Source organism: Osmerus mordax, chromosome 3, assembly GCF_038355195.1.
Source record: "Osmerus mordax isolate fOsmMor3 chromosome 3, fOsmMor3.pri, whole genome shotgun sequence".
Lineage (NCBI taxonomy): Eukaryota > Metazoa > Chordata > Actinopteri > Osmeriformes > Osmeridae > Osmerus > Osmerus mordax.
In genome coordinates, this window is record NC_090052.1 from 5323917 (window position 1) to 5349711 (window position 25795).

The following is a 25795-nucleotide window of genomic DNA, read 5'->3' on the forward strand; positions in this document are numbered from 1 at the left end:
CATCATACACACTCTGTCTACACCACAAATGGAACGTTTTCGTTTGTGAGGTGTTTGTATGAAGATTATATATTTGTTTAGCAGGAACCTTTATCCAAAGAGATGTACATGGGATCTACAACCATTTTATCTGCAAACACTGACATTGACCTGTACTCTCCAATGAATGTGATAGTGTGTTTTTGGTGCTGATGTGTGTGTTCCAGCAAGATTGAAGTTCTGTTCTCAGGGCCCTAATGAGCAGGGTGTTCTTGTCCCATCAACCAGGAAATGATGACCGCATTATGACCATGACCAAGCGGTGGGAACTAAATATAAAAGATCATAATCGCTCTGGCGAACATTTGTTTCTCGGTCCCTTTCTCTCTCTCCATCTATCTCTCTCTCACTCCCCCTTTCTCCTTTTTCTCTCTCTAAAATTCAGTATTTCCCTCTTTATTTCTACGTATTTCTCTCTCTGCCCATCCACTTTGCATCTCCCCCCCCTTCTCTCTCATCTGTTTATCCCTTCTCTGACATTCCTTATGACTTTCTCCCCCTCATCATCTCTCTATTTCCCCTTTCTTCTCTCCCTCTCGCCCCCCACACCTCTATCTGCCACTAATGAGTCCTTCCTGCCTCTGTGACTGACAGAGGAGCAGCTCCATATGTTCTGAGACGGAACCTTGTTCTCCGGAGGGATCCATTCTAAAGGCCTGACTCAATCCCACATCCAAACCATAGTCTCCCATGGCCGGAGAGAACAGGGACAAACAGAGTTGTATGAACGAGATCCAACAACTGCAGCTCCATGTGTGGGACCCAGCTGAATCAGTTCAACTAACTCCTCAGTGTAAAAACCAACAGCAAGTATTTCGGTGGCGCGTCTGAAGTTAACCTTGCGAGACAACTGGATTTGCCAGATCAACCACGAGAAAATCCTTCTTGTCAAGCTTCAAGCTGTTTGTTTGTGCCCGAACCACAGTTGTTTGGACCAATCAGGGAGCTATAAGGAACTACTGGCAGCTATGGGCGTGGCTGAATGTAGCCCGTGATAGACAGTGACAGACAGATGGTTCATCCAATCACCTGCAAAGAATTGTTTGAAAGTGTATGCCCTTTTCTAAACATTTTCCATGGACGACTTCCCAGATGGATATGTATAACAAACCATCTGGCGAGTCAGGTTATGAAGTCATGTTTGAGTGAGAAATACAGAGAGACGCAGATAAAAACAAAGACAGAGGGAGAGAGACAGAAAGAAAGACAGATAAACACGTTTCAAGTTTCAAGTTTTTATTGTCAGGTGCACAGAACAACATAAAGTCAGACTGGGCACTGAAATTCTTGGGACAAGACAACGCAAGCAACCTGGCATAACATAACACATAAGTACTAAGAACATAGATTACATCTATGATAAGCTAAAATTAAATTAAAATAAAATAATAATAAACATCCTAATATCCAAAATAGTATGCAATATACAATATACTAGACCTCTAATACACATAATGACCTATACTAACCTTATAGACCTATACTAACCTAAGACAAGACCTATAGTAACCTAGGACAATACCTATACTAACCTAAGACAGTGGGGTACAGTCAGTGCAATAGTGCAATATTGAGCTGAAAGTGACAGTGAGCTGAAAGTGACAACAAGTGACAACACAGAAAGAGAAAGAAAGAAAGAGAGAAAGAGAGAGTCAGAGAGAGAGAGAGAGAGAGAGAGAGAGAGAGAGAGAGAGAGAGAGAGAGAGAGAGAGAGAGAAAGAGAGAGAGAGAAATTTAGAATGGAACATTATATTCTGAGAGACAGAGACAGCTGCTCACAGCTACAGATATGAGGAGATACATATGTTCGTATAGCTGAGGTAGAGGTCAGAACAGGAGAACAGGAGCGGTCAGAACCTCTCTCGTCCTCCTGTCTCCCTCCCGTCCGTCCGTCCTGTCAGCCAGTCCCTCCTGGTCAGCCTGATACACAAGTCTACCCCCTGGAGAACACAGCACCACATGCACACAAGCTCTCTCCTCTCTCCTTGTCACTGTTTCCTTCTTTCTTACACTCTCTCACTCTCTCCCTCTCTTTCTCTCTGTGTGTGTCTTTCAAATCAAATCAAATCATCAAATCGAATTTATTCGTATAGCCCTTTTTACACGCAAGCATGTCACAAAGGGCTTCACATACGCCCATAGAACTGCCCCTCAACCAACCTAAACCCTCAAGGAAGACAAGGAAAAACTCCCCAAAAAAACAGAGCCCCAATTTAACAGAGCAAAAAAGGGGAATTTGATGCAACCCCACACATCAAGACAGCGACAGCCCCCCTCGTTTGGAACATGAAATCTGTTCCAGGGGAAGAGAACTCTAAAATAAGTTATACTTATAGAATAAGGATGGAAACAACCCGTCCCCCGTTGCCTCCAACTAGTAACATACTTACCTTTAACAGTCGTAGAATTGACTAAACAATAACGTTTTTAACCTAATTTTAAATGTCGAAACAGTATCAGACTCCTTATTTGAGACGGGTAATTTGTTCCAGAGAAGAGGTGCTCTATATGAGAACGCCCTGCCTCCAGCAGTTTTTTTTCTTAATTTTGGGAACCACCAGATAGCCGGCATCTTGAAATCTAAGTGTCCTTGCGGGGTGATAGGGTGCAAGGAGACCGGAGAGGTACAGTGGTGCCAATCCATGCAGAGATTTGTAGGTTAGTAGTAGAACTTTGAAGTCAGCTCTGGCTTGGATAGGGAGCCAGTGTAGAGAGACAAGAGTAGATGTTATGTGATCAAACTTAATTTGTAATTTTTTAGGTGGGTAATTGGGAGGCCAGAGAACAACACATTGCAATAGTCCAATCGGGACGTAACAAATGCGTTAGTTTTTCGGCATCATCCTTTGAGAGAAATTTTCGTATTTTGGCAATATTACGTAGTCTTTCAATCTCTTTACTGTATCTCTCGCTCTCCCTTTTCCTAATTTCTCTATCTTTCTCTTTGTCTCTTTCCCAATCTCAGATCTCTCCCTCTCTCCCTCTCTCTTGATTTCGAAGGAGTCGTGTCTCATCTGTTTACGAACAAAGGCAATGCAGGATGCTGAAACACACAGGCACATCCTGCAGGGGTCCTTGGTTTAAGTAGTTGCTACTGTACTCTGACACGCACACACACACACGCACACACACAAACACACACCTAGTGGAGAGAGAGAAACCAACCATAACAGAAAAAAAAGGGTCACGAGATGGGATGCTGACATTGCACGCACACAGTCAAGTACACACTACAGATCCACCAAGGAGAGCTTCTCCTATTAGCTCACTCTTAGCCCCCCCCACACACACATACACACACACACACACACGCATCCAAAAGTACTTTAAAGTATCATCCCTGCAAGCGAGTCCAGAGTTTGTGTGATGCTCTGTTAAGTTGATTGAATTATGTAAGTGCATGGCTAAGCATGGCTAAGCATTACGATCTGGGTTAACAAGACCTCCACCCTGATGTCAGCACAGTGCCGGGTGTGTGTGTGTATCTGTGTGTGTGAGTGTGTGTGTGTGAATACTGCATGTGTGTGTGTGTGTGTGAGTATTGTACGTGTGTGTGCGTAAGTACTGTCTGTGTGTGTGTGTGTGTGTGTGAGTACTGTCTGTATGTGTGTGTACTCTATGTATGTGTCCGGTAGAAGGGAGGGGGCGATAGTTATAGCCTACATGGTAACTTCTCCAGTGAGGCCTCTGTGTGAATGGCTGCCCCAGATATCCAGATAAGTCTTCTTCCATAGCTGTAAATCACTTCTGTTGGAGTCAGCAGGGATGATACACACAGCCGTCCTAGATCCACATCCAGTCACATTAGAAACACAAAACACACACACAAGCATGCACAGACACGCACAGGCATGCACGAACACACACATGCCAGTACACGTAGAGACTCACACACACACAGTTTCTATCCTTTTCCAATCCCATTCTCCTTCTTCTCTCTTTAATCTTCCATCTGGGTCCACAGTGGGACAACAGGTATTTAATACTTTCACTGTGAAAAAGCAATAACATTTTTAACAGTCATCTTTTTCAAAATATAGATCCAGCTTAAGATGGTTCATATGCTAACTGGAGAGCATGTTCAATGGAAGCTGGCAAAAATAGTTTTTTATTCAAATAAACAGGCCTGAGCCTTTCATTGTGTGTATGTGTGTGTGCGTGTGTATGGTGACTCTAAAATAGTCATTTCATTTCAAGACAGACCATACATGAGGCATTTCCTACAGGCAGAATTTGATTGTGTTACGTAATAAAGCCGTCAGTCACTCTCATTTCCTGTATGATGACAAACACACACACACACACACAGCCACACACACGGACACACACACATGGACACACACACTAGGCCAATTAATACCTCAATCTCCCTAAGGGGCATTTTCATCAAGAAGCTTATTTTTAATCAAAGATGAACACACATAAACACATGAAAACACAAGGGCACACATATACACACACAAGCACACGCACACACCCACACACCAGGACATTTGTAAAGCGAGCCTAAAACACTTGACCCCTAACCTATATCTGATGAGCAATAGGGTCGCAACAGCAATTAATCTACGATAGCGATTAGCTTGAATGAGTACCTCCTAATTTGCCAGTATTAGCGTTAGCGCCAATCTGGGGGTCTGGGACATGTTAGGACCCAATCTATTCAAACTGATATCCTATGATTATGCTGCTAATTATACTATAACTGGCAAACATCAAGCTAACTCACCGTACAGCCACCTGTGTGGAGTTGCTAGCCTTAATCAGGCCCACAGATGCCCTGCAGTTTGATTGTTCATAATAACAATTCAGAAAACAAAGCAACTCGTGGGTGATAAATGAGTGGGTATGAAAGAGAGAGACAGAGAGTATTGTCTTGGCAAGGTAAGTATGAAGGCTAGCTTTCCAATGTCTAATAAAGCTTATAGACTTAAAGTTTACCACACATCTCCTAGTGGCAGTCAACTTCTGAGTGTGTATGTAAAATATCTAGAATTCCCTTACAAGACAGGAACAACTAAGAGTATGGGAAAAAAGGGCAGCTTGTAATTCCTTTAGACATGACTTGTTGGTTGGCTAATTTCCTCTCTGCACACAGGCCTCTGGTTGGCTGACTCGTGAGCTCATCAATAACCCCCTGAACTCAGTCAACCAATCGGCAGACACCTTGTGATTCATGGGGTTCAGTGTTTCACACAGCTTATAGGTCACATTTCATCTGAACAGAAATTTTAAAGGTAAGAAAAGTTGTGTCCCCTGTAAACATGTTGTGTAAGTTAAATGGGCCCTTAGAGTTGTTTAGCAACACAGATAGCTCGGTTCCAGTGGAATGTCAATGTAAACTTTTTGGAGGATTCAGCTAACTTCCAGCCAATTCTGTTCCAGCCATCCTGATTCAACCAATCGCCTGCAGATTAGCCTTCGGAGGTGCTGTTTCTAATTTTTGTAAGTATTTATGTTACCTTTTGCAGCTAAACATTTGAGTACAATCCCCCTTCATATCCTTCTGCCGGCAACAAAATGCACATGTGAACCCTGTTGTGTACCAAGCACACACAAACAAGTGCACACAACACACACACACGCATACTGTAACACACAAACACTCACCTGCTCCACATTGCGCCGTCACGGCGTGTTTAGTTGTAATGCCTACAGGTCTGTCATCCCTGTTTTCTCTGTTGCTGCTGCAGGCAGATGAAACTCAGCTTTCTTCCTTTCTCTCTTCGGCACCCCTATGTCTCGGTGTAGGCGTGTGTGTGTGTGTCTGTGTGTGTAACAGGCTCCTAAAAACAGGATGACAACACTGATTCCACACCCAGGTCTGAGGGGGGCCCTGGAGTGAGGTTGAGCATGGACATAAACCAAGCAGGAGGTCAGCTAGCTGCTTTTCTTTGAAGACTGGTGTGCCCTCTGCAGCTCTGGGGAGGCAGCAGAGCAGGGGGACAACATCCACGGTCGTCAACCATCACCGACCTCCTGTTTCTGTTACTCCCCTGGTCAGGGCAGAGTCATAGGTTATCAGATGGTCCATCCTTCCCCAGTCAGTTTTGGCCCATCAGTAGCCAGTGCTGAAGTCAGGTCCACAGGGAGAGGAGCTCATGGAGGTATTAGACGGAGGCGTGTTCAGACAAGCACAACAGATCAATACTCCAATGCACCCACTCAGTCTTACTGTTTAAGACTCCACGTAACGCACTCTGCACACACTCCACTGACCGCACCATGCATGCTAGGGAGTCCAACATCACACACGCTTTCATGTCTCTCTGTGTGTGAATGTGTGCGTTTTTGTGTGGTGTGGTCAGGCTTGGGTGTGTGTGCAAGTGTGCGTGTGTTTCTCCCGTTCGTCATGTGGACGAACGGGCCATTCATCTGTTATGACCTCTAAGTAATTGGATGAAATCAGGATCCTTCTAGTTCTTTCCGATGCAACCTATGACTTGTTTTGACGAGGCCCACTTCAAGCCTCTGTACTCACACACACACACACACACACACACATACACACACACACACACACACACACACACTCACCAGGTCCCGTCAACTCACACTCTCTGGGCCCTATCTTGCACCCAGCGCAATTGACTTTGTCAACGACGCAAGTATCATTCCTAGTTTGCACTCAACGCAATGCAGACTTTTCCCTCCACAGACGCACGTCGGTAAATTAGGGAATGACTTTGCGCTCCCGGGGGCGGTTCAGCGAAAAAACGAGGCTTGTTCCGGCGCAAACGTTCCCTGGTGCTATTTTGCAGTTTCAGAAAAACAATTCCGCCACAGACCAGGAAAAACGTAGTTTAAGGTCAATGGTGCGTTATTCAGATGCAATTTTAAGGGCGCATGCTTGGCCCGTGCGCACTGCTGGCGAGGCCACGGTCTTCTTCTTGCGAAGCTAGGTTACATTGTTTTGATTTATTGTATGGCTGAGTTAAATTTCTTTAATGTCAATGGTTAAAAAGATTTTCATGATGTATGTGAACTTGATTTGTAACAATTGTGGCAATTTCCTCCCACGCCTGTTTAACCGAAGCTAATTTGGGTGGGTTATTTCTTCTCCCATCCCAATCAGAATCAGAATTCGGTTTATTCGCCATGTATGTTACACAAACACGGAATTTACTGTGGCAGGAAGGTGCAAACAATAAACATATATGGGTCTTAAATGAAGTAAAAAAGTACAAGGGTTAAACTAATTCTAAGAACTAAACAAGAAAAAATAAATAAAAAATAAATAAATAAAAAAATATATATATATATATATAAAAATAAGACTAAGAATTTGAATGAGCAGCATGAGTGGGCAACTTAGTGCAATGAGAAAACTGCTCTGCCTTTCCCATACAATGTCAATTCTCCATCTTTTACGGCCCTGACGAGAACGTCGGGTCTTCTCGGCTGTGAATCGCTCCTGGCGTGCGCCTGGCAAATCCACCGTTATGATAGAAATCTGCCATGGAACAAGCACGCCTGCTCTTAAAGGGAATGTGAGATGACGCTCTGATTGGTTTATTGCATATTACGCCCAGACCACACCCATTAGTAATGTAGTTACTTTAGACCAACCCATTTTAGATTTGCGCCAGGCGCAAAGTCATTTATCCCGCCGGTATAATAGCAACAGCGCCGGAGTCCCGCCCACAAAGTTACTTGCGCTTTACGTTTTGATACTTGCGTTTCAGATCGTTAAAATAGGGCCCTCTCTCTCTCTTCATGACTATCATTGTCCCTGTAGTGAGGTGTGCTGGGTGTGTGTCGTCTGGGCCTCATTTGCTCTGTGTTATTTCTGTACCTAAAGGTGGAGACATAGACACAGCAGATTACACAACGCTATCTCCATGGGGTGCTACTGGGATACCAGCTCACTGCTGATCCCCTGCTGATGACAGGCAAACACTGGATTATACCTTCTACATGGGCCCACCTGCTCTCTTTGGAAGTCACACGCCGCAGTAACACACACACACTTAGCGGCGTCACTCATGCTTACACAACAAATGCTGCTTACTCACACTGTCCTCACAAACACACGTGCACTCAACTCACAGTTATAAAAACTTAGAAGATAGCTCATTCGTGTTTAATATTGTTCACCGGGCAAAGGGTTGTAAGCTAAGTTCTATCAACGTCCTGTCATTACGTTTAGACTTTATAACATTGTTGGTTTGCTCCAGTCCATGTCTAAAATAAGCTCAGTCCTTATGTCTGAGCCCACAAACTGACACACACACACACACACATACTGACACACACACAAACACTGTAAACTTGGCGAAAAGAGTGAAATCAATTGTCCTCTGACATCACCAAACCATTACTGTGACCTTAATACACAACGGTGCAGCACAGCAACCAATCACAGTGAGCGTCTCAGTAATAACCTGGAAGACAGGTGTTCAATAAAATAAGGAATCTGATTATTGGATGTACAACGACCTAATGATCATGGTATCGTTTTATTTTAAAATGAGCACCATCTTTCAATAGACGTCCAATGACGCAGAGACCCACACACACATGCACACACACTGACATACACACACACACAACTCAGGGTCAGTGTTGAGCGTTTTTTATTTCCAATAAACAACAATGAGCGTTTAAACAGTCAGGTCCATTTTCGCACAATGACGCCCTAGAGAGAGGAATTCCAAGTTTTCATATCTGCACAACTGGACAATTTCCCCCAGCATAAAGTAGGACACAATAATTATGAGTTTAGTCGGTGAACAGTGAAAAAGGTTTCAAGATTTCCACTGCACGACTGCAGCAAGGACACTGCTTGCAGGAGCAAAATCCAGCAGAAATACTAACAGACACGTGCGTAAGCGAAACACACACACCCCCACAGACATGCACACCCACACACCCACCCCTGCACACACATACACACAAACACACACCTTCAAAACATAGAGAGGAAGTGCTGGGGAGAGCAAACCATGCCAATTGTTTGTCTCCAGAAATCTAATGGACGGTGATTTTCTGAGGGCTGAGGGGAAAATGGAGAACGACAGAATAAACAAGTGCCTTTTTCTTCCTCGCCAGTCTTTCATCTGCCTCATTCTTTTTTATTTAGCTGACATACACACAATGACACATACACACACACACACACACACTCAAATTCCTTAGGCTAACTGATAACCAACCAGTACAACCAGGGTTGACACTCTTTATTTGACCTATTCCATTGATATAGGGCCTGAAGCAAGAATCTGGAGCTGGGGTTGGGGAAAGGGCAAAGGCTGGGGCTGAAGCTTGTGGCTGGGGAGGGGCTGGGAATGGAGGGAAGGCTGATGTGTTGCTTTTACTGCTATTCACAATAATCAGATGGAATTACACAAGCTGTCAATCATGGTTCAGCCCTCCCATAAACTGGGTGGTGACCTTTCTCTGGGGCTTGCATTAGGATCAGCAGGGCTGAGGTTGAAGATGTGTGTGTATGTGTGTTTTTGCATGTGTGCATACATGTGTAGGATTATGCACATGGGTGTTTTTGATATATATATATAATTTTTTGTAACTGTGTGTGTGTGTGCATGTGTGTGTGTGGCCAGTCTTTGTCAGCAACAACACACATCTACTGACACCTGATTCACGTACATTAGGGTGGCACAAAAAGCTTTTATTAGAAAAATGAAACTTTGACCTATTGACATATTTTCTTCTTTTTTTTTTTACATATTTCAGACTTTACATGGATTTCCCTTGCCTCACGTCAGATTATTTACACATTCCAGCAGACCCACCTCCTCCCTTCCCTTCTCCACTGCCGAGTCAGACCAGAAGCCTTCACCAGTCCGAATGTTACAAGTGACTGAGGGGATTTTTGGCTTCAAGACCATTTAGTAAGTAGACATCAGGAGCCACGTTCTCTGGGGGGAACCAGGCGTGTTGCACGCTATCGTAGCCAAAATGGTCTATCGATGCAAGGTGTTGTGTGTCTCTTTCTGGTGAGCAACCATAGTCCTGACTTAGCAATGAAAAAGTATTCTTGAGACATTTGTTATTTAAGATGTACAGACACAGAGGGATGTACGGAGACCCTGAAGGGACCTGTGAAAAAAAAACGTTCCCGTCCGCAACGTGAAACTATCACATGCGGACGCAAAAAGTTTCACGTCCTTACGATGATAGTTTCACGTTCGGACGTGATAGTTTCTCTCTGATAATGCTCTGATACAAAAAGGTCCCGATGACACATACAGCAGTTAGTGTTACGAACCCCTGTAGGTAGAAAAGACTGTCCTAAATAAACCCGACTTCAAACACAGGAAACGTGGAGACTCGTTCAGATCACATACCTCCCGAGCGTCTCTTCTCCAGCTCGTCCTCTACGACCACGCAACGACGACAGACAAAACTCTTTAGGATGCACAACACTTCAGACAAACCTCCCTGCTCCACTTCCGTCACAAGGTCGTGCCCTTTGACATGCACATTCCTCGCTGGCATCCTGTCAACCGCCTTACACATGCACAGTCGATTTGTAAATCATGGGGATGCGAAGCAGAAAGGCCCCAGCAGCAGAGCTTTGGGTTCGTCCTCTGGTTGGCAGCTCTGGTCTTCTCCTTGTGTCTCAGTCCTCTCCAACAGGGCTGGACGGAAGCACTGACATTCAAACCTGTTACTGAATGTGCTCAGGGAGCCTGTTGAGGGGAATGTCCATCCTTTTCCTGAGCAGTGGGGTTGAGGAGTAAGAGGGGATGTGTGTGTGACTGAACGAGCGAATGAGTGAGCGACTGTGTGTGTATGTGTGTGTGTGTGTGTCTGCGTGTGACTGAGCGAGAGTGTGTGACTCAGCGAGAGTGTGTGACTGAGCAAGAGTGTGTGTGTATGTGAGTGTGTGTGACTGAGCGGTCATGTGTGTGTGTGTGTTGTGATGCCCTCAGGGAGCTCCTCCCTGTGTCTGATCTCCTGCAGGCTGTGTACCCCCTGCTGCTACCCTCCCTGGTTGGCACCTCAGGTGCCTGGAGGGGCAGGGGGGGAATACTCAGACTGGGAATGACACTGGAACTACCACCACACATACACATACACATACATGCACACACACACAAACGCACACACAAGTTATAGGTGTACCCATATGTAATATCTTCCATTCTTTGTGTGTAGTGTATCAACATGATGTCAATAGGTGTATGTAGAAGTATGATATACTGTAGTTGTCAAACCTCTCACAGATAGTCATTTGTATCCACTCACAACAGAAGTATAAGCTCTTTCCCCCCTCTCTCTCCATACTCACCAGGAGCCCCACCTCCCTCACCCGTCCCGTCCTTCTCTACCCCCCTCCACCCTAACTCCCTCCTTCTCTACGCCCGTCCGTCCTAACCTCCCTTCCGTCTCCACCCCCTTTACCCGTAACCTCTCCTCTTGCCTATACCCCCCCCCCCTCTGCCTCCTTATGTGAAACATGTGAAAGACAATACCACCAACACCAACAACAACCCATCCCCCCACCCTCCCCCCACCACCCGCTCCCCACCCCCCTAGGTAGAAGACCATTTAGCAGGGGTGGGGGTGGGAGGGGGGGGGGTCACAGGTGAGGGAAGCCTGACAGACAGCAGACCTTGTGAATGGTGAGTTTTATTCTACTCTACAGAGAGAACAACCAGTGCCACTGTACAGAGAAGGCTCCTGCCGCATCATGTGAAATTCACACCAAAAAATATTGGTTTTGCTCTTGATCATTTTATAAGTCTTCATGATGATGACATAGGAATATGAATTTACAAGCGATGTATACAGGTGTTCTAATATTCAAAATAGTTCCTTAAAAGTCTTTGAGGAATTATTATTATCATTTAAAAAAAGCACTATTCTTACAGCAAACAAAAAACAAAGAGGTCGTATCTTTGGAGGGATAGCAGACTCAAAGAAGAGGGTTGTTTTTTTTCTTTCCGGTAAAAGTCCTGACTATACTGTAGGTGAAGGAGAAAAAAGAGAAAAGCAGAGCTGGTGATTCAGTATTCTCACCTGCCATTGGAGGAAGAGCAAGGATGTCCCGCCCCAACCCCTGACTTGCCACCCGGGGTCAAGCCTTCACCTTCTCCCCAAAACAGCAGCAGCATTGTGTTCAACAAAGATAATTTTTCTCCAATATGTATGGTATATACTCACACCTGGTTACAAAGCATCAGTGATCATAACATCATAACATAACCGAAACAGAAAAAGAAAAACAGAAAACAGTAAAAGAGTTACATCTGGGGTGGCATGCCATCACCTCATTATTATCATTTAAATGTAATTAAAATACATTTTTGCCATTGAAAAGAGCAGGGTTGTTATCACAAGGGTGTGAACGCAAAACAGCATCAGTTTAAATGACAGTTCTGGAAAAATGGAGAACAAGAACAAATCGTTTGAGATCCTAAAACGCAAGTGTTCTGGAGCTTTGATATTTTACATGTGCATATTGCTGACTTGTCAGCTCACTCAAGCAGCATGTGGAAGATTAATATGATAAATATGCTCATTAGATGCAAAAAAAAAAAAAAAAAAAAAAAGGATGAATGTTGTCATCGGTCAACATTGAGTAAGCTGAACGGGAAAGAAGGAAGAATGGGATTGCAGGGTCACTGCAGAAGAAAGAGATAGAACAACAGGAGGATATGACCATTTGTGTATACTGTATATGTGCGTGTGTGTGTCGGGGAGAGAGACAGCTGCGAGGAGAGCAGCTGATGCGGTCGTCTGCCAATCAGAAGAGAGTACATTTGAGGTCCATGGGAGCTTTCACACATTCCGTGACACATTCTGCATATGTATAAATATGTTTTCCACTCTGTACGGGATGCACAGTTTGGCATGTACTGGAGCTACGAGCAACACGCTCAATAAGTAGCTGCTTGACTGAGCGCAGATCTCACCCCCCCACCCCCCTCCCATCATGCTACCCCTCCTCTCCGTCACTCCCTTCTCCCTCTCTCCAATCCTTTCTCTCTCTGTTCATTGTGTTTCAGAACTGATGGCAGAGACAGCACTGGAAGACCTTGGACTGGTAAACATGAATCACGCCATAGACCGCTTGGCACGAGTATGCGTCGAGTAGTTGAGTTGCTACGGTAAAAACAAGAAAAAAAAAGAAAAAAAAAGAAACACGTTTGAACTCCCAAAGCACAAAACCATCCTGAGGTATTTAATTTGATACAATTTGGCTTTGCAGGTCCAATCAATCAAATGTTACATGAGTTGTTGAGTTTCTTGATGTTCTTTATACAGTGTAATAGCAATATGAGTGTGTGTTTGTGTGTGTGTTTATGAACGTGTTCATTTCTGTGTGTGTGTGTGTGTGTGTGTGCGTGGGTTTAGATGTGTGTGAGGAACCACTCCCACCCTGGTGGAGGATTGTGTGGTGTAGCCGTTGTGTATGTCGCTGAAACAATCACAGAAGAAAACAGAATGTTCTGGTCAAGACTTCAAGCTTACCCAAGGGTTCACATGCATACACAACTCCACACAGAAATGACTAATGAGGACAGCAGTAGGGCATGGGACCCCGCCCCGCTCCATCTCTGCACCCCTTCACGTTCCCCCCCTCCATTCCCCACATCCAAGGTAAACAAGTTCTTTCCTCCCAGGCTCTGAGAGACACCGGAGGGGGTCACCAGCACAACTACTGACACACAGAGTTCAATTACCAAAAACCAAAAAAACGAAAACAAAAGAACAAGTTGTTCATACTGTGGTGTACAACGCTTCTAAGGAATCGTCTGTATAATAGTACCCTGTTTCTGCAGGAGAAAGAGACAAAAAAGTGTCGGTTCCATCCCTCCTGGGTGTGTGTCGTCCGCTGTTGCCTCGCGCTCGCTCTCCAGGTCACGGTGTAGTGATCTCTCGCTCGGACGGAACCGGAGAGAAATTGACTTACTAAGTACAAGGTCAAGTTCCCATTTCACTGGTCTCCATCCACCTCAGCCGGCAAGACATAGTCCCCTTAAAATGTAAAATGTGGTGTGTTCTCTTCTCCGACACCCAAAAATTAACACATGCAAAATAATCTACTCCTGACGGTATTTCAAAAGTTATGCTTTTTCAAAGCAAAGGTGGGAGAGAGGTTTCAACTAATGGTTATTGTGCTACCAAATAAGCAAACACTAAAATCCTAAATAGGGGGATTCGAATGCCAGAATCCCTAAAAATCTTATAGTTAATAGAATAAAAAGCAAGATTTGCTATATTTTTATATGTGCAGTGCCACAAATGAAATCCCATCGCTCGCCTCAGGTTCCATCCCTGTCTGTAAACTATGATGATGAAGCCAGCTCTCACAATCCTCTCTGCTAACTGTCCTAACCCCTCTTAGCCCAGACCAAACCCAACCCCAGTCCTACCTATCCCTATCTTAGAGTACAAGTCATTTATGTCCCTACCCATTACTACATATTAATGTATTTATTTAGCAGACCCTTTTATCCAAAGGGACGTTCGAGGGGAGGAGTTGAACCTGCGACCTCTTGATCTGCTGTCAAAAATCTGAACCACTGAGCTATACCCACCCACCTATCTTAATCTGTATCTATATAGTCTAACTTTCCCAATGTACTTAGCACCTAGTCTATAATATATTTAGTACCAAAATGCCAGTATTCGCTAGAAAGTCATATCCAGCCCTGAACTTGTGAACTTTACCTGAGCATAGATGGTATTGTTTAGGCCCATCAAGCTCTTTCTAACCCTGCTGAGAACCAACACCCTTCCCTTCTTCCCTTCTTTCACTTCCCCCTTTCAGTGCCAGGAAACCGGGTGGGCATATTTGTCAGGGTAATCAGAAGAGCTCAAGGTCCGCTCAGTGACACCCACCCCCCACCCACCCCCACCTTCTCCATCCAGCTGCCCCCTTCGCCTGGCCTCTACCTCAAACAGCTCCATCTGGACAGGCCATCAGCCTTCCCCTCCCCTCCCCCCTCCTTCCCCCCCCCCCCACCCCCACCCCCCCTGCCTGTCAGGCGCCCTGCCCAGCCGCAACAGCACCTGGCTCGCTAGCTCCCAGCCTGCCACACTCACAGACAGACAGCAGCAGGAGGCGGGGGAGAAGATTGGAGAAGAGGTGAGGAGAAGTGGGAGGAAGGGGTGGCCGTGGCGTGGTGGTGGGAGGTGGAAAAAGAGCCGGGGAAGTTCATTCCTAGATGTCCCCTCTCTTAGCCCCCTGCCTCCCCTTTCTCTCCCATCCCCACCTTCCCCTCTTCTCCACGTACCCCCCCTGTCCAGACCCCTCCCCTACCGCTCTCTCCGTGGCTTGGTACATCGCATCATGCCTCAACCTGCTTCTCTCTTTTCTCCCTCTCTATCTCCCTCTCCCATCGAAGGGAGGGAGGCTGTCAGAAACCCTTCCCCCCACCCCTGGAACCCGCTTGGCAGAGCGTAGTGCGGACACCTGATCCATCCATGGTTGAGAACAGACGAACAGTGAGAACCATAAAGAGAACAGCAGTACAGCAGTACCCAAGTACTTAGTTAGGATTACGATGTCGAGAAGAAGAGTGTGGCTATGGCATCGTAAGTGGATAGATAGTTGAAACTATAATACAAACCCAGAAACATGATTAAACGTCTGATTCCAGACTGGGGATTTTCTTATACACCCGTCTATTGCTGAACTGGGCGGAGTTTAGGACGCGGGGGGCTGAGTATGCGCTAGTCTTATTGGCTGCGTAAGGCATCACATGCTCAGTTATGTACATGTCATTGGCTATCCGCCCGTCCCGCGAACAGTAGGAGGAGGCGGTGGACTTGACGGACGAGCGCAGATTGTTCTCGTTGCGCATTTTGAGCGGGGCGGAGGCCAGCTGTTTGTAGATGTCGGATGAGCTGCGTCCGTGGACCAGTCTGGTGTCGTCCCTGAGGGAGGAGCTAAGGAAGGGATTGTCGGATCCATGGTCCGGGTACAGGGACTTGCTCCTCTTACTCTCCTCCAGGTTGTGGTTGAACATGGACTTGGAGCCGAACAGTCTGTCCGAGTAGGGGCGGACGTTGAACAGGTTGGCGTAGGGCGAGTCGTCCAGGAAGCGGTCCTTTTCCTTCAGGCTGACGCTGCGGGCTGGTCTGCCCAGGTCCATCTCCTTAGGCTTCTCCAGCATGATGTTGTCAAAGGAGTGCTGGCGGCTCAGCCGGAGGCGGTTCCTCTTCTGGACGTGCGGCCCGTCGGTCTGGGGCCAGTACAGGCCGAACATCTCGTCCTGGTGCATGCTGGGATTGAGGAGGGCATCCTGGAGAAGCTGGTCCTCGCTGATGTCGTAGAGGTTGGCAGTGTGAAGGCAGGCTTCACAGCGATTGTAGGGAGAGCGGGCGGCGGCGGCGGCAGCGGAGGTGGAGGCGGCGGAGGCGGTGGGGGTGTAGTGCGCCCCGGGGGGATAGCCGGAGGGCACCTTGGACAGGCAGGAGCGGCAGTGCGTCTGTTTGTAGCGATCGTTGGACTCGTGCGGGGACAGGGGCAGGTTCTTCTCCTTCAGGCTGTAGTGCTTGGCGTAGGCCGAGTCAGGGAGCAGATCCGAGTCTGTGTGGTGGAGGGGGCTGGAGTTGAGGTGGATGATGGGCTGGTCACACTTCCTGTAGTTGTCGTTGTGGTCGGAGTAGATCTCCGGGTAGTCCAGGTCATCTGCCGCCAGCCCGCGGCTCTCGCGGTAGTGGATGGGATCAGATTGTAGGCTGAGCTCCCTGTCTGAGTCGATGGTGTAAATCTTCTCCCCTCTCCCTGCCTGGCCCACTGCGCTGCCCTGCTTAGTCTTTAAATAGGACAGCTCCACCTCGCTGCAGTCCCTGGGGTATTTCGATGTCAAGGATCTTTTTTTTAAGTTGTCCTTGGGCTTCAGGTGCTTGTTGTTATCTGGGTCTTTGTAGGAGGTCGCTCTGCTGGAGCAGTCGGAGATGTCGGAGTGGGCGGCGTCCTCGGGCAGGTAGCGCTGCGTCTTCATGGACATGCGGGGATCAGGGGACAGCATGTCGGGCACGGGGGCGGGGCCCTGCCTCAACGTGTCCACGGACTTCTTCCATAGCGCCCGCGAGGGCTTGGCGTTGGTCTGGGCAGCGTCCGCGCTCACCGCCACCTCCACCGTGTTGGGGTTGGCGTCGTTGAGGGTGAGGGGGTGCTGCCCCCCCTGGAAGATGTAGTTGTTCAGGTGGTCTTTGTGGCGGTTGGCCAGGTAGGTCTGAAGGTCGCCCGTGTCCCCGTAGATGACCTCCTTGGGGGCGTAGCTGCGGTTGTCTGCGTAGATGAAGTTTCCTTTCTCTGCCATCATGTCCATGATCATGGGCCCTGCCGAGTGCATGAACTCGGCCGCTCTTTTGGGCGAGTTGATGCGCGAGGCGCTCAGGTTGGACATGTTGGTCATCTGTTTGGCAGACTTGATGAGCTTCAGCATGTTGGCTTGAGGACTGAAGTCCATGTCTGACTTCTTCTTCATGTCGATGTGAACACCATGGATGCAGCTCCAGATACCCTGCAAACCGAGAGGAGGAGGGGCAAGAGAGAGGGAAAGGAGAAAGAGAAAGAAAAAAAGAAAGAAAGAAAAAAAGATTGAAGTAATGGGAGAAAGAGACAGAGGCCAAAGACAGTTTACTTTGTTTACTTTCACATTAACAAACAATAGCAGCTTTCCTATAATTCAACTATTATTCTGTCGTTTATCCAACAGAACTCAACAGATTATTGTTTTCATTATAATCTCTAACACATTACCAGAAGCTACAATGAAGGGTCCACAATGAAGGAGGAAAGTAATTTTAGCGGAGGAAAAGAGCAATAAAAAAACACTTAAACTCCTAATTCATTTAAGAGATGAACGCCAGCACGGAACAGATGTGGGTGGTGGCGATAAGTTTAGTCACATGTTTTGTGTCTGCACATCCGTCAAGTGAGTGAAGCAAACCTTCAGACGGCATCAAGGAGATATTTAGGTCTTGTGTTTTGTTGGTGTTATTGCTAAAACTAGGTTCTGGTAGGTAGGGCTGTAAAATGGCACATGTTCTTTGCGTTCGTGCTCACTTTTACATTTTGTCTCTTTCTCGTGACCCAGATGTATCTAGTCTGCCCCACCCCTATCCTAACCTACCTTCCACTTACTGCATTCACTCCCCAGGACAGGCCTATTCCTGCTCATATCTCCCAGATGTATTTCCTCCCTTATTTTTCTAACCACCCCTCATACCACCCCCACCCCCCTCATACCACCCCCACCCCCCTCATTCCGCCCCCACTCCCCTCATACTGCCCCCACCCCCCTCATACCGCCCCCACCCCCCTCATACCGCCCCCACCCCCCTCATACCGACCCCACTCCCTTCATACCGCCCCCACCCCCCTCATACCGCCCCCACTCCCTTCATACTTCCCCCACCCCCCTCATACCACCCCCACCCCCCTCATACCACCCCCACCCCCCTCATACCACCCCCCTCATACTGCCCCCACCCCCCTCATACCGCCCCCCTCATACTGCCCCCACTCCCCATACCTCTACTAACCCCCTCATACTGCCTCTAATCCCTCATACTGCCCCTACCCCCCTCCCTACCTAAACAACCAAATACCTTCTCCCCTCCCTCATCCGTACTACCCATATACCCCCTTCCCTCCCCGACCATAAGGACCCAGTCTTACCCTGCTGATGGAGAACAGCAGGCCAGGTGTCCCGGTGCAGACCCCGGTGAAGCAGTATCTCAGCCTCCAGTAGAACAGGTGTTCTGACACAAAGGTGATGAGAGACAGGCCCATGGCGGTTGCCAGCATGTAGAAGACGCCCGCCATGTTGTCTATGTCCAGCTGGGAGGACATGACCTCGTTCTTCTCGTTGTGGCAGATCCCCGTCAGCCACTGGGCCTCCAGCTCCTCCATCTCTCCTGGAGAGCCAAGAGGAAGGGAGAGAGGGATGAGAGGGAAGACAAGCAGATCCAAAACAACAAGGAGTGGAGGAAGAAGGAGATGGAACGTGGTGGAGAAGAGGCGGGTAGGATGGGAGGATGGAGGTGGAAGAGATGGGTGGGTGGGGAGGGGGGTTATGTCAAACACGTCTTACTCTCATCCATCAGCTCCTTCCTTCTTTCTGTCTTTTTCCCTTCTTTTTTCTCTCGTTCACTTTCTCTCTCTCTGTCACTCCCTCTCTCCAACTCTCTCTGTGACATTTGAAGGCTCGTTTATCTGCTCTAATCAAATGTGTATCATTCAGGGCCGGGTGGGCATGCTGGCACAGACACCAGGGTAAACAACACTTTGTTTACAATGCCTGCAGGGTCTGGCTGAACATGAGGACAATCACCCTCCAATCACACAAACACACACACAAACACACATCCTGGCCTGTCCGCTCTGAAAATTGGAAAAACTGACTCACTGATCATTTTACTTCAACAGAACATCCGTTCCTGTTCGAAGGTGTAGGAGGCCCAGGTGGTAGGTTACTTTGGCAACTTACTCTTTATTTCACTGACTGAGTTGTCCTTTGATGGATATTACTCATATGACTTTTGACTTTTAACTAAATGAAAATGTCTAATTTCAATAGATCTTTTAAATGGTCTCTGTGGTCCGCTTTTCCTCTCCCTCGCTCTCTCTCTCTCTCTCTCTCTCTCTCTCTCTCTCTCTCTCTCTCTCCCTCTTTCTTTTACTCTCTCTCGTCCTCTCCTTCTCTCTCTCTTTCTCTCTCTCTCTCCTTCTCCCTCTCACATTCCCTCTCTCTCTTTCCTCTTAAATGAGTCCTTCTAATTCACTCTCTTTACTGGGTGTTCATATGTTATCCTCCCACAGTCTGTCTGAGCAGCCAACAGAAAGCTACCGTATGTGCATGTGCTATACATCAAGGTCTGTCTGCCCCTCTCCAAGGTCTGTCTCTTTCTCTCTACTGCCTTTTTATGTCTGTCTATCTATCCTACCAAAGTAATATCAGTACTTTAGTCGGGTGGACATTCACTTGCTTATTTCCCCGGAAAGAAGCAGCACTACTAGAAGGCCAGGCAGTTATTTTGCTATCTAACTTTCTGATCTGAGTTCTGAGGTTCAATTGATAGGTGTATCTGTGTCTACCAGGCAGAGATACAGGGAGGTTGGTGCGTGTGTCTGTGCATGTGTGTGTGTGTGTGTGTGTGTGTGCGGGAGGGTTGAGGGGGACTCTGGAGGAACAAAGCTACAGGCTAGATCCATGATAAGCCCTCTGGGTGTGTATGGAGTCGACTTGGGGATATTCAGTCACAGCAACACACTCAACGTCAACGAGGAGAGACAAACTGGAAACAATAGGTACTGTTGGGATTTAATATGTTTAGAGGTTTGGAGCTGATTCCAGTTCACTTGAAACTTTCGGAAGTGTACCCCCCTCCCCCACTCCTTACAAACATCAGCAATGATATCGCTGCTACAATCCTAATGGCTCATGTTGGATATGAGTGGAGTTACATGAGGGTATGGATACAGCTCAGCGGTACAGAATTTGACTGCAGATCACGAGGATGCAGGTTGAAATCCCCCGCTTTGGATGACAGCTGAATAAATACATGAATGTACTTAAGTGTTTTACAGACAACCGCACGCCATTGGTTCAGTCTATTGTTGTGAGCCCAGACACACTGGACATCACATGGACTCTGAAGCGGTGAACACTAAATGAGACTACGACAGTCTGACAGACTAATAAAAGTGGTTGATAATGTCAATGGTCCCAGTCTCTCTATCTCTTCTGCAGTTTCTTTCTGACACTATTGCACTCTCTCTCTCTCTCTTTATATCACTCTTTCTTCACTTTTTCTACTGCTTTCTCTTTTACTCCCTCCCTCCCTCCCTCTTTCTCTCCCGCTCTCTACCTCCCTCCCTCTCTCCCTCCCCCCTCCCTCCCTGTGTTAGGCATATTGTTTATGTAGGAACATCAGAGAGCTTCTATAATAACGGGATGTAGTGCCTGTGTCGGCTTTGACTCAGATACAGGCTCTCATACATAGATAGGGCCATAGAGGGGAATACATTAGAATAACTTACACACTCCACACCATGTTTAGAACTGCCTCAGCATCCAGAATAACATCAAAGAGTTATTTATACTTCGATGCCTTGCCTTTGTGCTGGAGCCAACACAACAAAGATACAGAGAGAGAGTCAGAAAGAAAGAGAAAGTGAGAAATTGGGAGAGAGAGAAAGAAAGATTGGGATAGAGAGAGAGAAAGAGAGAGAGAGAGAGAGATAAAGAATAAAGAAGAGAGAGAAAAAGAAAGTGTGCACCAAATTGTGTGGATGGGCGTAGGCAATGTGTGTGTGTGTGTGTGTGTGTGTGTCTCACCGTCTCCAATGATGGCGAGGATTGCGAGGTCGACCTGCCGTTTCCAGTAGGAGCCCTTCTGCAGGGCGATGCCATAGCCTGTGGTGGCAAAGATGTAGCCGCTGCCGATGGTGACCAGCTTGCAGCCCTCGTCACGGCCAGCCGCATAGTTCAGCACCGCAGCGTCATAGATGAACGCATCCAGTTTACTATGGAGAGAGAGAAAAGAGGAGGATGAAGAGAGCAGGGAGGAGAGGAGGGGTGGAGAGAGAGCAGGGAGGAGAGGAGGGGTGGAGAGAGAGCAGGGACGAGAGGAGGGGTGGAGAGAGAGCAGGGAGGAGAGGAGGGGTGGAGAGAGAGCAGGGATGAGAGGAGGGGTGGAGAGAGAGCAGGGAGGAGAGGAGGGGTGGAGAGAGATCAGGGAGGAGAGGAGGGTAGAGAGAGAGCAGGGAGGAGAGGAGGGTAGAGAGAGAGCAGGGAGGAGAGGAAGGCAGAGAGAGTGTAGGGAGGAGAGGAGGGTAGAGAGAGAGCAGGGAGGAGAGGAAGGTAGAGAGAGAGCAAGGAGGAGTGGAGGGGTGTAGAGAGAGCAGGGAGGAGAGGTATAGGAACAGAAGGACTCGATAGTTTTTCTGACATCATTGTTGATATAAAGGCCAGTCGTACTTAGCTGAGGCATCTCAAACAGGTCAAGGACAGGAGGACAGACTGATGGAGTACTGCACATACAGCATGTGATGGAGGTGGCTCGCTGATCCACAGCAGCACAAGGAGTGACCTGAAGACCTGTGTTAGCATCCCGCGCCAATGCACAAGCTTTAGCCCAGTGGGCTAACACATTCTTGTGGCGCCCAGGAGACTGGAGCCGGGTACCGGTCGGTTTCACTCAAAAACACGCACGAACAAACACACGCGCACCCACAATTACAAAGGGAGTACAGCTAAATGAGGCTAGTCTCATGGCATTTACAGAGTAACTGAAGCTGTCACTAACCCCTGCTCTGTCTCTCTCTACACACACACACACACACACACACACAGCCCTGTAATAACACTCTGACTGCCTGGCATTTACTGAATGTCAGGTCTGACTCTCACACAGCAGCCTAGAGCCCATAGTTTAGCTGTGTAATTAGGTTAACACTGGCCTGGGCTCTGTGGGCCTATGCTTCCATGACCGAGTATGTGTGTGTGTTTGTGTGTGTCTGTGTGTGTGTGTGAATCCGTTTGCACGCGTGGGTGTGTGTGTATGTGTGTATGTGTGCATGTGCGTGTGTTTGCGTGTGTGGATAGTAGCCAGACAGCAGGCGTGAGGGCTTAGTTGGGATTCGATCTGCATTGATCAGTTTCACCTTCATTAAGGCAAATAAACGCACCAACAAGCATTTCTCCAAGACTACAAATCCCAATATCCTTCTCTTCAGGTAGCATCTCTGGCCTCTCTTCCTGTTCTGAATCAGTAAACATGGTAAAAAGGACAGCAGAACAATTGATGAAGGCTGCCTCCAGCTAGAACAGGTCTAACTCCATACAGAGCACCTTAAGCCTGCTGGTATTACATGTGATCAATATTAATCTAGCCATTGAGTCCTGAACAGCAGAATCTATCTAGCAACATTATTCATGTGAGCGGGATCAGTAGTTCGGCTCTACAGCATCTACTCCACCATTTTAGCAACATTCAGGGAAATCAAAGATGAGATAGGAATAAATGTCTACGGATAACCTCATCAGAGATTTCGTATCGCAGCTCTCTAACGTGGTGTGTGTGAGAAAGAGTGTGATTGTGTTTGTGCATGTGTGATAGAAAGAGAGAGGGAGGGAGATAGAGCGAGAGAGGGAGAGGGAATGTGTGTAGTAGAGAGTGTGTGTGTGTGTGTGTGTGTGTGCATGTGTGTGTGTGATGCCCTCTTGTTGAAACCACTCCTCTATCTCTAAAGTCTCTGTCTACGTTGTGATTGGATTCTATTCCCTCGCTGTAACCAATCAAAAGCACACCTTCCCCGAGTCATCTCACCGTCAACCTTTCCTCATTGCGCTCTCCTCTCTCCCCTCTCTCGTTTCATTCTCTCCACCTCCTGCATTTCCCTCCCATCTCCCCTTTCTCCTCCCCTCCCTCCGCTTCTCCCTCCTCCCTCCTCCCCTTTCTCCTCCCCTCCCTCCGCTTCTCCCTCCTCCCCTTTCTCCTCCCCTGCCTCCGCTTCTCCGTCCTCGCTCCTCCCCTTTCTTCTCCCCTCCCTCTCTCTTCCCAATCCTCCCGGCTGCCTCCACCTCCCCCTCCTCCCCTGTCTCCTCTGCACTTTCCTCCTCACTCTCCGTCTCTCCTCCACCCTTCTCTTCTCCAGTTACCTCGTCCTCATCTATACATACCCCCCCCCTGTGGTTGTGGGATGGAAAGGTAACCTTACACTCCTCTCCTCTTTCCTTTTCTCCGTCTTCTTTCCCCCATTCCTTCCTTCCTCCAGCATGTCCTCTCCTGTGATAATGAGGGTGTGCGTTTGTGTCCTGTCTATCTCTGTCTATCTCTGTATGTATCCCCTATAGCCGTGCTTCCATGCCTAGTGCCCAATAGAGACAGGGTTAAAAATAACCCTGCTACTCCCAGCTAGATAAACCATTTGTCCCGTGTCACTGGGTCATCAATGACACACATGCACAAACACACACACACATACACACCAGCAAATGAAAACAAGCATGTGCAAACACACACACACACACACACACACACACACACAGGCACTCACGGCAAAAAGGCTGGACCTATAGATCTAGATTTCCCAGGTGAACAATGTGTGTGTCTTCAAACACAAAGAGATACCAGCACAACACTTGTGTATGCAGAGCGAATGTACACATACACGCACACATATACACACACACACACACACACACACACACAGATGTCCAGACCAAGACCCAGAGATGAGATGAGACACCCAGACTCCCAGGTCCGGGGGGGGTAGTTTGCCCCCGTGCTGCCCCAGGCTCCCTACCCCGTCTTCAGGCTGACCAGCGCATCCTGCACCCCGGTCTGGTGGTACTTGATCATGTACTGGTGCATGTCGGGGTAGTTCTTCCTGATGTTCCTCTCCGTGCTCCCGTTGGGCACGGTTCCAAAGCGGAACGGTGGGGAGTACGCATACGGGTTCTGGAACTGCGGGGAGGACAAGACCAAAACAAAAACAAAAAAAGGATTGAGGAGAGGGAAAAAGAGAAAGGGGGGAGGGACAAAGAGAAGAGTGAGAGTGGAGAAATAGAGGCATGAAGAAGATGCCATTAGACATGGTTCAGGGTCCAGAGGGTTTCCCATGCCATGTGGTGTGACCAGGACAAACTCCAGGCCCTATCTCAGAGCTAGACCAAGTTCTGATCAGGAGCAGGAGAGAGGAGAGCCTCTGGACCCTGAACATGAGTGATGACATCTAGTTCCTGTTCCAGTTTTGGATTGAACAGCCTGACTTCCCCTTCTATTGCCCTGTCTGAATCCTGGCCACAGTATCAACATTAACACAGAAACCTGGACACACACTGGAGTGCACACACACAGACTGAAACGAGTGAAGAAGCATTGTTTGCGTACATGTTGTTTATTGTGTATTTCGTCTTACGTGTGTGTGTGCGTTTAAGTCTTTACAGTATGTGTCCCCTCCATTCCTCTACCCTTCCATCCCTCCATCCTTCAATCCCTCCATTCCTCCTCCCATCCTTCAAAGAGAAGCTCATCAGTGATGTGCCCTCAGCACCACTAACCAACATACCTCAGTCCCCTCCACTCTACTTTGTGTGTGTGTTTGTGTGTGAGCTTGCGCAAGGGAGGAAAGGGTTCACATTTATTGTGTGGGTGTGTTTAAAATCACTTATGCATTCAGCCTTTTTTATCTGTTCATCTGTTTAATGTATATACATTGTTTGTTAAATCACTTGTCAGGGGGTGTGTATGTGTGTGTATATACTTTGTGAGTGAGTGTGTGTGTATGCAAGTGTGTGTGCTTGTGTATGTGCCTGAGTGTGTGTGCTTGAGTGTATGTGTGTGAGTGTGTGTTATCAGGTCAGGCAGAGGGGATGCAGTGATGTCAGGCTAGTAACAGAATGTGCGTCAGAATCACAAGGGATGGCCCCAAGGAAACACAAGCGCCTCGCTTCCTCTACCCTAATCCCTCCTCCTCAAACCCCACCACAAGCTCCTCTCCTCCTCTCTCCTCCTCACAGCCCAATTACAATCCCTTCCTCTCTCTCCCCTCCTCCCCTCCCTCCCTCCCTCCCTCCCTCCCTCCCTCCCTCCCTCCCTCCCTCCCTCCCTCCCTCCCTCCCTCCCTCCCTCCCTCCCTCCCTCCCTCCCTCCCTCCCTCCCTCCCTCCCTCTCTCCTCTCTCTTTCCTCCTTCTCTCTCCTCGCTTCCCCCCTGCTCTACCCCCTCCTCGCCCCCTCCCTCCCTCCGTCCCTGTGTTCCTTAGCAGTCACCATGGGTCTCCTGCTGCAGTAGAAGCAGGGAACATCAGATCA

The 25795-nt window shown here is 47.8% G+C and overlaps 1 protein-coding gene across 1 annotated transcript in view; it reads right to left on the minus strand.

Annotated features, from left to right (window-relative positions):
- Positions 1-15599: 15599 nt before the first annotated feature.
- Positions 15600-25795, minus strand: part of grin2aa (glutamate receptor, ionotropic, N-methyl D-aspartate 2A, a) — a 67404-nt gene continuing 57208 nt past the window's right edge. The window contains 4 exon segments of the mRNA XM_067232551.1: positions 15600-17492; positions 18653-18891; positions 21315-21502; positions 24287-24447. Of these exon segments, the coding sequence (XP_067088652.1) occupies positions 15600-17492; positions 18653-18891; positions 21315-21502; positions 24287-24447 (2481 nt within the window).